The following is a 12,128-nucleotide window of genomic DNA, read 5'->3' as shown; positions in this document are numbered from 1 at the left end:
ACTTATTTTATCCTTAATGAGAAACTATTATAGTCACACAAATATTATGGCCCTACAAAGCTTTTGTCCCTTAAATTTTTAGAATCATATATTTCAAAAATCTTCTTTTCTGTCAAACTAATTCAACAAAATTGAATCGGGGTGAGTACTATTTATTAAGTGTACCAAATTGTATATTCTTTCCGGAAAAAGAAAATATTTGTCCACACCTAACTGGCCCCTTTTACTAGTGTATAGCAAAACATTATGCTGTCAGAACTTTATTCCATAAATGTTGAACTTGCGACCAGAAGAAAGCTTAAGTGACTTCCTTCTACTACCTACAAGAAGTCCTTTGCGTTCATCTATCTTTTAACCAACCACTTCTAGTTTTGTGTTCATACTTTCTACCGTTCTCCAAAAAAAAAAATCTCTCACACACACAAAAAAGAGCAAGGAGAAGCAGATAATGCTAAAGAGGCAAGATTCTTTAATGGCATCAGTTCATCGGCAAAAACAACCGCCGCCAGAAAATCACCATGTTGTTAAGTCTATTGGATGCATGTCAGGCATTTTTCAGATTATCTCCAAATACCAAAAAACCAAACGCCTCACTTCTGGAAGAAAGCAAGGGAAAAGGTACGATTCATTACCAAGAAGAGCGTTTTCACCGCAAAAAGTAGTAGGGAAACATGAAAAAGATCACCTAAAGGTACCAAGAAGTCCCATAATATCACCAGACATCAGACGAACGCCGAATAACTCACCGGGAAACGTAAAAAAAGAGCCAGCATTAGTGGCACGGCTGATGGGGTTGGAGGAAATCCCTCCAGCTGATTATAGGGCCGGGGACGACTCCAATGAGATAAATAGAAGGAAGCTTTTACAAGCCTTGGACAAGTGCAATGACGATTTAGAGTCGATCAGGAAGATTATAAAGTCAGCTGAAAGGGTTAGCGAAAGTGGTGATTCAATGAGGAGTCGCCGACCCGGTCGCGTCTGCGCGTTGGACGAGTTAACTCGGTCACCTTTCGCCAAAGTTAAAGATAGTGGTACGTTTTCTTCTTACTTTGCTTTTCCATTTTTACTTTCTCTATAATAATTCATTGAACTAATATTCATTTAGAAAATATGTAAATATATATAGAATTCGATTCTACATCTAGTGCAATCGACTTCATAACATCTATTTGTATGTAAAATAATGATCAAATTTCCTTCTTTTTATATTTCTCGTTTTTTAATTAACCTTCAGTATCTTAGAGTGATAAGTTTCATGCCTAAAATACAAGGAGGAAAAGGAAAAGATAGTCTTCCCTTCTACTGAAAACCCATTCTCATACATAGGACACTTAAAAAGTTACGGATAGAGCATAAAATCATACGATATAAATATAAAGAAGAAAATCATTGGATTCTTTGAGAAATTGATAAACAATCACCAAAAGAATTAAGGAACTTAGAAACAATATATATATATATATATATATATATATATATATATGGGGATGAATCTAGAGAAATTTGAATTAGAATTCTGAATTTTTGTTGAAATAAAGTATCCGTATCTTTGGGATTGGGAATTTACATAAGTACATTCCCTTGAAGTGGGAGACAAACTGCTATCGTGCGTAAAGTTATCCTAGTACATCTTAGAATTCTTAAAGTAATACTAATGGAATGAACATCATATCATGACGAGCATATTGGACCAGTTCGTCATTATCACCTTTTACAAGAGTTGGTTGTTCGTAAGCACTTCCAATTAAGATATTAAGTTAATTCAAAAGTAACGTGGGAAGTTTTTGGATGGAGGGAGCCGAGGGTCTATCGAAAACAGTTTTTCTATTCCAGGATAGGATAAAGTCTGCGTACACACTATGCTCTCCAGACCCACTAATAAGATTATATTAGATTGTTGTTGATGTAGTCGTTGTCATTATCACCTTTGGCATTCAAAGGAAGCTTTCCCTCCCTCTGTGACCAGAATTTAAATTAAATAAAGCTGAAAATAACGACTATTGAAAAGTGTATGTTCAGTAGGAGGAAAACTTTTTTTCATAAAATAGTGGTGTTATGGTGATAATTCTAAGGATTAAAGGTTGGCAATACTATCTTATTGAGTTTAAGCAAATGATGTGGAGTAAACGTTATGATACTTGTAGAGACCTTTTTGGTTGTGATAAATGGTAGACGCCATTTTATCCTTTTTGGTTAATAAAATGTTTTTTCTTGAAGAAACCATCTTACAATTCAGCTACCTGATACTAGAAAATAAATCGATCAAGTAAAACTCTTTTTGTCGCGTCGTACCAAACATACAAAGAGGATAATTCGTTGCATTTACAAGAAATAATTTTTATCTTATTTATTACTTTATTTAATATGAAGATGAATTTTAATAAAGACACAAAAACAGTATTATTGTAGAGATATTTTGTTAGTAAATTATAAGTACCAGAGAGAATTTTAAAAAGGAACATTAAAATAATAAGATTTCATCGTTAGCACTACATTTAACTAATTATTATTTTGTATTGAGGATGTTATACGTGAAAGGCTTAATCCTGAAAAGTTCCAGTTCCACATTGTCTATAACTTTTTTAAAGATGTGCTTGATTATCCAAACTCTTTGAGTTACAGATAAAAAGTGAGCCTTCAAAGTTAAAACCAGTAAATTAGGAAAATAATGAAAATGAGTTATGAAATTCTACAACATTCGATGATTTCATCGAAGTCAAACAAACTGCTTTGGTGATACCATTAAAATATTTTTCCTCCTTACGACATTTGTTCACTTTTTGGTCTTTTATTACTTTGAAATAAAATTAACAAAAAGTAAAAACAATAATAGCAGTAGAAATATGAATTTATATTTGGCAACGGTCTCAAGATCTATGAGGGGGCCGTGGTCCATGAAATCTTTTGCTAAAGCTTCAATTGTTTGCCTCCACATAATAGCAATAATTAGTCATGATTCAGTCAAGAAATGATGAGAAAGCGCATGTGAAAAAGATATTTCTCCCCAAAACTATAAAAGCAAAGCAAATGTGTTATTCAATCTTCTTACTTTTTGGTAATACGCAGTTCCACTTTCTCAGAAATTATGGGTCCACTTTCCACTACCTATACTTCTTTTATATTTTAATATATTAAAACCTTTCCTTTCACATTTCATAGTTTATGTCATAAACAATGGTAGGACTATATCATAAGAGGAGAATAGAGGTTGATATAATAACTAGTCCTTGACACGTGAGATCATTGTATCCCGTGTTTAACCTAAATTTTGATTATTAGGTATAACAATTAAATTAATGAGATTTACGTCTCCAGCGACGTGATTAAACCAAATTAGACCAATCTTTCGATAATATAAAAAAGGAGCAAATGAAGTAAAGTAGTGATAATAACGACAGAAATGATAACAACAATATGATAAGAGTAATTCTTATTCTTGATTCAAGCGGATTAATAGTGAACAACAATGTAGAGTACTAGAAAGAGTAGAGAACTTGATAGAATTTTAGTATAGTATGTTATATGCTAATGTGTATTACAATATTGGGAAGGAGGATATTTATAAGCTAAAATAATCGTAACTGATCCTTGATTCCCTTTTGCCTGTTACAAACACACATGCATATACCGTTACGTTGTTCTGGTCGTAATCGTTGGGCATATTTAATATAAAAAATCCATATATTTTGGGGGTTTGGTGGTGATGGAAGGATAATGGCACATATGCTTGATATCATCTGATCGGTTTATTCAGGAACGGTTATCCGGTAGAAGTAGAGCGATCCGAAATTAGCTTCTTAGGACTTCTTCAACCTTCGGTCAGGACGACTCAGGCCGACTCGGAGTTGACTGAAAAATCTCTTTTGTGCTTGCAATGCGCTATTTTCCACGCTTGCCACTTATTGGACCAAAGAAACCTTGACTCAGTTACCAAGATAGATCTTTTCTGATGTGGAAGATCAGACTATGCTGCAACCACAGAGCATACTTAGACAGTACCTTGGCTCTGATACCAATTGTTGCGGAAGCCAAATGTATATAGTGTGAATGAGTCACAACTACTATACCAAAAATTATGACAACCACTAAATAATAAACAAGACAATAAGACAACAATAAAAGAACACCAGAATTTACGAGGTTCGGCCAATTTTGCCTACTTCCTCGGACACAATCAATATTTTATTCCACTCCAAAATTACAAGTGAAATAATACTAAAGAGAGAAGATACAAATGCCTTAAGAAGATAAAAGGCAAATGAGAGGTGTATTTAAATCCTAAACATTAGGCCTCCTTTTATAGGGTGAAATTCTCATTCAAAATTGTCATCCACCGATGTGGTACTTTTGCCAATTTCAACAAATCTCCACCTTGGCAAAATTCCACATCTTCAATTTTCTCTCAATAACAAATTTTGGTTGTGTCTTCATCTTCAATCTTTAGTGTTCAACAATGTTGATCAAATCCAAACAATGTTGAAACTTGACCGCAGTCACCACTTTTGTCAGCATATCAGCAGGGTTCTCCGTAGTATGAATTTTCTTCACCGTGACTCCACCTTCTTCTATGATTTCTCGTACGAAATGATACCGAACATCAATGTGCTTCGTCCTTGCATGATAAACTTGGTTCTTCGCTAATTGAATAGCACTTTGACTATCACAAAAAATTGTAATATTTTTTTGTTCAATACCAAGCTCCTTTAGCAACCCCTGAAGCCAAATTGCCTCCTTCACAGCCTCCGTAATAGCCATGTACTCTGCCTCTGTTGTAGACAAAGCAACTGTTGACTGCAAAGTAGACTTCCAACTAACTGGTGCCTTTGCAAAAGTAAACACATAACCAGTAGTTGACCTTCGTTTGTCCAGATCACCCGCAAAATCTGAGTCACAATATCCAACTACAGACCGATTGCCTTCCTGCTCAAAAACTAACCCAACATCTACAGTACTATGAATATACCGTAGAATCCATTTCACAGCTTGCCAATGCTCCTTTCCTGGATTATGCATATATCTGCTAATAACTCCAACGGCTTGTGAAATGTCAGGTCTCGTACAAACCATTGCATACATCAAGCTACCAACAACATTTGCGTATGGTACCCTTGACATATACTCCTGTTCAGTTTCATCCTTTGGCGACATAGTAGTACTTAGCTTAAAATGGGGAGCAAGTGGCGTACTAATTGGCTTAGTCTTCTTATCTATGCCAAAACGCTTTAGTACTCTCTTCAAATATTCTTTCTGAGATAAACAGAGTTTCTTTGTACGTCTATCTCTTATTATCTCCATGCCAAGAATTTTCTTTGCCTCACCCAGATCCTTCATCTCGAACTCCTCCTTCAGTTGAATCTTCAACTTATCAATTTCTTCCGAATTCTTGGAAGTTATCAACATATCATCAACATATAGGAGAAGATATACAAAGGAACCATCATTAAGTTTGCGCAAATACACACAATGATCGTATTTGCTTCTCTTGTATCCTTGCCGCAATATAAACTTGTCAAATCGCTTGTACCATTGTCTAGAAGATTGTTTCAATCCGTACAACGATTTTTCAAGTTTGAATACCATATTTTCTTTTCCAGCAACTTTGAATCCTTCTAGCTGAGTCATGTAGATTTCCTCCTCTAAGTTTTCATGTAAAAACGCAGTTTTTACATCCATCTGAACTGGTTCCAAATCTAACTGTGCTACCAAAGCCAACATAATTCTAATGGAGGAATATTTTACAACTGGAGAAAATACTTCATTGTAATCAATTCCCTCCTTTTGAGCATATCCTTTGGCCACCAATCTTGCTTTGTAGCGAACATCTTCTTGGTTAGGAAATCCTTCTTTCTTTGCAAATACCCATTTGCACCCAATTGCTTTCTTTCCCTTCGGGAGATTGGCCAATTTCCATGTATGATTCTGATGAAGGGACTGCATTTCTTCATTCATGGCAATCCTCCACTTATCTTCTTCTGAACTTTGGATTGCGTCTTTATAAGTGGTAGGAACACCATCAGCTACAATTGAGGTTGCACAAGCAACCGTCTCTATGAGACGAATAGGTTTCGTTATTATCCTTTTTGGCCTGCTGGTTACTACTGATTCAAGTTGTTGTCGAGGTTCCTGAGTTGGAATCTCCCTCTCTACTGGCTCTTCTTCCAGAGGGTAATCTTCATGAGTTTCCTCCTCTGCTTCTTGTGTAGGAAAAATAAATTTTCCCTCAAACTCCACCTGCTTTGATGCACCACCAGTTTGTTTGACATCTTCAACTGTCACCTTATCTGTTATGGCAGATTCATCAAAAGTAACATCTCTGCTGAATATAATATTCCTTGTCTCTGGACACCATAAGCGGTATCCTTTGACTCCAGAAGTAATCCCCATAAATATAGCCTTATTTGCTCTCGGATCCAATTTTGACTCTTTCACATGATAGTATGCAATTGAGCCAAACACGTGCAAAGAGTCATAATCTACAATAGGTTTTCCATACCATTTTTCAAATGGTGTCTTGCCATCAATAGCAGCAGATGGTAGACGATTAATGAGGTGGCATGCATATGTAATTGCCTCAGCCCAAAATTCTTTGCCCAAGCCAGCATTGTACAACATACACCGTACCTTCTCCAGTAAAGTCCAGTTCATACGTTCTGCCACTCCATTCTGTTGTGGTGTATGTCTGACAGTGAAGTGTCGGACGATGCCATCATTTTCATAGACCTTATTGAAATGATCATTTTTGTATTCACCTCCATTGTCTGTGTGAATACACTTGATCCTCCTGCCTGTTTGATTCTCCACCATCGTCTTCCATTTGAGAAAAATTCCCAACACTTCATCTTTCCTCTTCATTGTATACACCCACACTCTTCGGGAAAAATCATCAACAAAGGTTACAAAATAGTGCTTCCCACCCAATGACGGTGTTTTGGAAGAACCCCAAACATCAGAGTGTACATAATCCAAAATGCCTTTAGTATTATGGATCGTTGTACTAAATTTAACCCTTGTCTGTTTTCCTTTGACACAATACTCGCAAAACTCCAAGTTGCAAGTCTTTATACTTTTTAACAATCCTTGATTAGATAGAGCTTTCAAAGATTTCCCTCCAGCATGTCCCAAGCGCATGTGCCATAGTCTGGTTGTTTCTGCCTCTTTGTCATCACTGGATGTCACTGTTGCTGTCCCAATAACTGTACTACCACGATAGCGGTACATGTTATTGTTCTTCCGATTAGCCTTCATTACCACTAGTGCACCAGAGCATATTCTCATCACTCCATTTTCTGCAATGATTTTGAACCCTTTTGATTCTAGGGCTCCCACAGAGATGAGATTCTTCTTCAAACCTGGTACATATCGAACATCTGTTAATGTCCTGATCATTCCATCATGGCTCCTTAATCTTATTGAACCAATGCCATATGAGGTAAGAGGGCTGTTATCCGCTGTGTGGATGACTCCATATTCTCCTTCTTGAAAATTCACGAACCAGTCCTTGTTGGGACACATATGATAGCTACAAGCCGAGTCCATCAACCATATGTCTGATGATGTTGATAACTCTGTTGTAACTAATGAGAAGTCTGAATCATCACAATCAGCTACATTTGAATCCATAATGGCCTTTCCATTGTTATGTCTGGCCTTATTCTTCAACTTCGGACAGTCTTTCTTCCAGTGCCCCTTTTCTCGACAAAAGGCACATTCATCTTTGCTGGGTCTAGATCTCGACTTGGATCTTCCCTTCTTAGTCCTCGTTTGATTTTGAGGACGACCCCTCACAATTAGTGCTTCTCCTTCTCCGCCCTTCTGTTTTTCTCCCTTTCTTTGTTCATAGCTGTACAAAGCCGAACAAACTTCTCTGAGAGAAATTTCATCATTTCCATGGAGTAGAGTAGTTTCAAGGTGCTCATACTCATTAGAAAGTGACCCCAACAACATCAAGGCCAAGTCACCATCATCAAAAGTTACATCCATATTTTACAAATCTGTGACCAACTTATTGAAACTGGTGATATGTTCATTCATTGTGGTACCAGAAACATAGGTGAAGCGAAACAGTCTCTTCTTCATGTACAATTTATTTTGACTATTTTTCTTCAAAAATTTATCCTCCAGTGCTTTCCATAATTTACTTGCAGAAGTTTCCTTTGTGTATGGATATTTCTGCTCTCTAGCAAGGTAGGATCGAATGGTACCGCAAGCAACATGATTGATAATTTTCCAATCTTCTTCTCCAATAACATCTGGCTTCTTTTCTTCAATGGCAAGATCTAGCCCTTGTTGAAAAAGAACATCTAGAACCTCGCCTTGCCACATCCCAAAATGTCCTGACCCGTCAAAAATTTCTACCGCAAATTTCGCATTTGACACAATTCTTGTCATAAGCGAAGATGCCAACGATGACGTATTATTGACACTTGATGTAGATTCTTCTTGTTTATTGTCTTCCATTTTGACACAAATATTATTTAGTAGCTGACGACACAAATCAAGATTATTTTCTTTCTGGTGTGGAAGTTCAGACTAAGTTGCAACCACAAAGCATACTCAGACAGAACCTTGACTCAGTTATCAAGATAGATCTTTTCTGATATGGAAGATCAAACTATACTGCAACCACAGAGCATACTTAGACAGTACCTTGGCTCTGATACCAATTGTTGCGGAAGCCAAATGTATATAGTGTGAATGAGTCACAACTACTATACCAAAAATTATGACAACCACTAAATAATAAACAAGACAATAAGACAACAATAAAAGAACACCAGAATTTACGAGGTTCGGCCAATTTTGCCTACTTCCTCGGACACAATCAATATTTTATTCCACTCCAAAATTACAAGTGAAATAATACTAAAGAGAGAAGATACAAATGCCTTAAGAAGATAAAAGGCAAATGAGAGGTGTATTTAAATCCTAAACATTAGGCCTCCTTTTATAGGGTGAAATTCTCATTCAAAATTGTCATCCACCGATGTGGTACTTTTGCCAATTTCAACAAATCTCCACCTTGGCAAAATTCCACATCTTCAATTTTCGAATTTAGCAACGAATGATCGGTCAGTAAATTGCATATAAGTTCATCGTTAATTTTCTTTACTAGATGGAGATTTTTGTTGATAAATGTACCGACCAACATTCGATTGTTATTTTGTTGGTAAATTTACTAGCGAAAAAAATCTGTTGGTAAAACCAAGTTATTTATTTTTATATCTGGTTGGAATTTGTGAGTATTTATAGCAGAAGTACAAAAAGAAAATAAATTATTTAGTAAATATATGTTTTCAATATTAGTTTTGTGTGATAAGAATGTGTCATCAAGACTTAAAGACAAGTTCTACAGTGTGGTGGTTAGACCGACTATGTTATATGGGGCGGGGTGCTGATCCGTCAAGAAGTCACATGTCCAGAAGATGAAGGTAGCTGGAATAAGGATGCTGAGATGGATGTGTGGGCATATCAGGAAAGATAAGATTAGGAACGGAGTTATTAGGGACAAGGTGGGTGTGGCCTTGGTGGAGGACAAACTGCGGGAATCGAGGCTGAGATGGTTTTGGCACGTGCAGAGGAGAGCCATATATAGATGCCCTTGTTAGGAGGTATGCGAGGTTGACCATTGCGGGTCTAAGGAAGGGAGCTGGGGTAGGTCAAAAAAGTATGGGGGTGAGGTGATTAAACATGATATGTCATTGCTCCAGCCGAGGACATGACCCTCGATAGGGAAGGGTAAGTTCGAGAATAAGGGTGAAAGGTTGACAGATAGTTGTAAGTCTCTTAATCTTATCGGTAGTACTAGTACTATTTTGTATTTTTCTTATTCCTCTTCCTTTATATTACATGTTATGACCCTTGTTCCTATTATATTCTTGTTACTACTATTTGTTACTTTTATATTTATTGTTTCTTGAGCCGATGGTTTATTGGAAATAACTTCTATCTTGACAAGGTAGAGGTAAGATCTGCATACACACTATCCTTCCCATTCCCAGATCTTATCTGTGGGATTACACTGGGTTTGTTGTTGTTATTGTTGTTGTACGTTTCTAATATTACTAGTAAGATCAACAAAACTGCAAAAAATAGTTTCAACTTTTTGGTAGATAATTTTTACACATGTTTAGCAAATGCGAATAATTAACACTATTATACGTAATTACACAATCGTAAATTTCCTTTTTTATTTTTGAAGGGCGCATCACACAACAACGGAAGCCATTGAGAAGGATCAATAAGCTGAAGGCATATGAAACTGTTGATTTTATCAAGAAATTTACAAACAACGAGCCATTTCACATGAAGACAGCGGCTACAACTTCGCCAATATGTTGCAGCAAAGCCATGATTCAAAGTGTGGAGGAAGTGTGCAATGACATCGCGTGGGGGCAAAAGAGAGAGACAGGAAGAATAGGGCTTGTCTTACAAGATCACATTTGCAGGGACTTGATTGAAGAGCTCGTCAAAGAAATGGATCAAGTTTTCTTGCGTTCTTTACCGTTTAAAGCATGTAGGAAAAGGCTTTACTTCTAAAAGTTACAAGAGTACTGTTTTCATTTTATTTTTAATTATTTTCGGTTTGATTAGTTAGTCCTTTTATGTCATATATATTGAGATACTTAATCATTATTATTGCCTATAGTAAGTGAATTCGAAATAATATTGCATCTAATTGGCTTATTTGCGGGGGCGGCCTAACATCATGCGAGGTCTAAAGCAAAGCCTTAATAAGAGGTCTTAATATATATATATATATATATATATATATATATATATATATATATATATATATATATATATATATATATATATATAAAATTTAATGAACATCTTTTTTTTTAAAAATTAGACAAGTGAGGATGTGGAATTAAAAAAAAATGAGAACATAGTTTTATAAAGTACAGAAAATTAAATGAATTTAACACTGATTGCATCACAACTGAAAGGGAAAAACCCAGAAAACATACTTCCTCCGCCCCAACTTAAGTGACTCCTTTTTTTTAGTAAGTCCCTTTCAATATTTGGTAACAATTCAACTTTAGATTTTTCCTTTTATCATTAATGAGATGATTTCTAGCCCACAAATTTCTATGATTTATTTAAGATTATAAGTTTCAAAAGACTTCTGTTATTTCATAAAGTCCATGTCCAGTCAAACACTTTCATATAAATTGGGACGGAGAGAGTATAATTTATGTAAGGAAAATAAATAATAAGTTAGATTATTAGATATATTTACGTGACCAGCTAATGAATAGAGAAATATAATTAAGTAAAAAAGTAAAATAAGATTGACAGAAAACTAAAGGGCAGCCCGGTGCACTAAGCTCTTCGCGGGGTCCGGGAAAGGGCCGGACCACAAGGGTGTATTGTACGCAGCCTTACCCTGCATTTCTGCAAGAGGCTATTTTCACGGCTTGAACCCGTGACCTCCTGGTCACATGACAACAACTATACCAGTTACGCCAAGGCTCCCCTTCCTAGATTGACAGAAAACTATTTTAGTTATATTAATTAGAGGAAGAAATCGATTTATTAAAAATTAATATGACAATAAAAAAAATAAATTTATCCATAATAAGAGATAATTATATAAATAATATACTACTATGGGCCCGTTTGGACATACAATTTGGTTGAAGATTTTTCCAAAATTTTTTTGCTTTTTTCCGAAATCAGCGTTTGTTCATAAAATTTATAATTTTCACTTGAAGATGCATTTTGAAAATTTTCGAAAATTTAAAAAACTACAAAAAGCTGTTTTTCAAAATTTTCAGTCAAATCACTCATAAAACTTCAAAAACAACCCAAACTGAAGTTTATGTCCAAACACAACTCTAAATTTCAAATATCATTTTCACTTGAAAAATCTTTTCACCATTTTTTTGAATTTTACAATTCTTATGTCCAAACGCCTACTATATATATAGAGAAATAGTAATTTTGGGGCCCTCAAATTTTTGGGTGCCTTCCTTTAGGGTCAGCCACCCCCTGCTTATTTGTCAAAATTCGGTGATAACACCTAACCTAAATTACCGATCGAGTTAACCTTAAATTTATATATATTAAATATTATTTAGCAGCTGCTTTTGTGATACGATAACATGCAAAATAATTGACGGGGA

The 12,128-nt window shown here is 35.6% G+C and overlaps 1 protein-coding gene across 1 annotated transcript; it reads left to right on the top strand.

Moving 5' to 3' along the window:
- Positions 1-267: 267 nt before the first annotated feature.
- LOC138891490 (uncharacterized) lies at positions 268-10,675 on the top strand. Its single transcript, XM_070174818.1, has 2 exons — positions 268-1,031; positions 10,199-10,675. The coding sequence occupies exons 1-2, from the start codon at positions 449-451 to the stop codon at positions 10,534-10,536; spliced, it is 921 nt and encodes a 306-aa protein (XP_070030919.1). The 5' UTR covers positions 268-448; the 3' UTR covers positions 10,537-10,675.
- The last annotated feature ends 1,453 nt before the right edge of the window (positions 10,676-12,128 follow it).

This window comes from Nicotiana tomentosiformis, chromosome 5 (genome assembly GCF_000390325.3).
Source record: "Nicotiana tomentosiformis chromosome 5, ASM39032v3, whole genome shotgun sequence".
Lineage (NCBI taxonomy): Eukaryota > Viridiplantae > Streptophyta > Magnoliopsida > Solanales > Solanaceae > Nicotiana > Nicotiana tomentosiformis.
The sequence above is the reverse complement of the archived record's forward strand: the minus strand, read 5'-3'. Positions and strand labels throughout refer to the sequence as shown.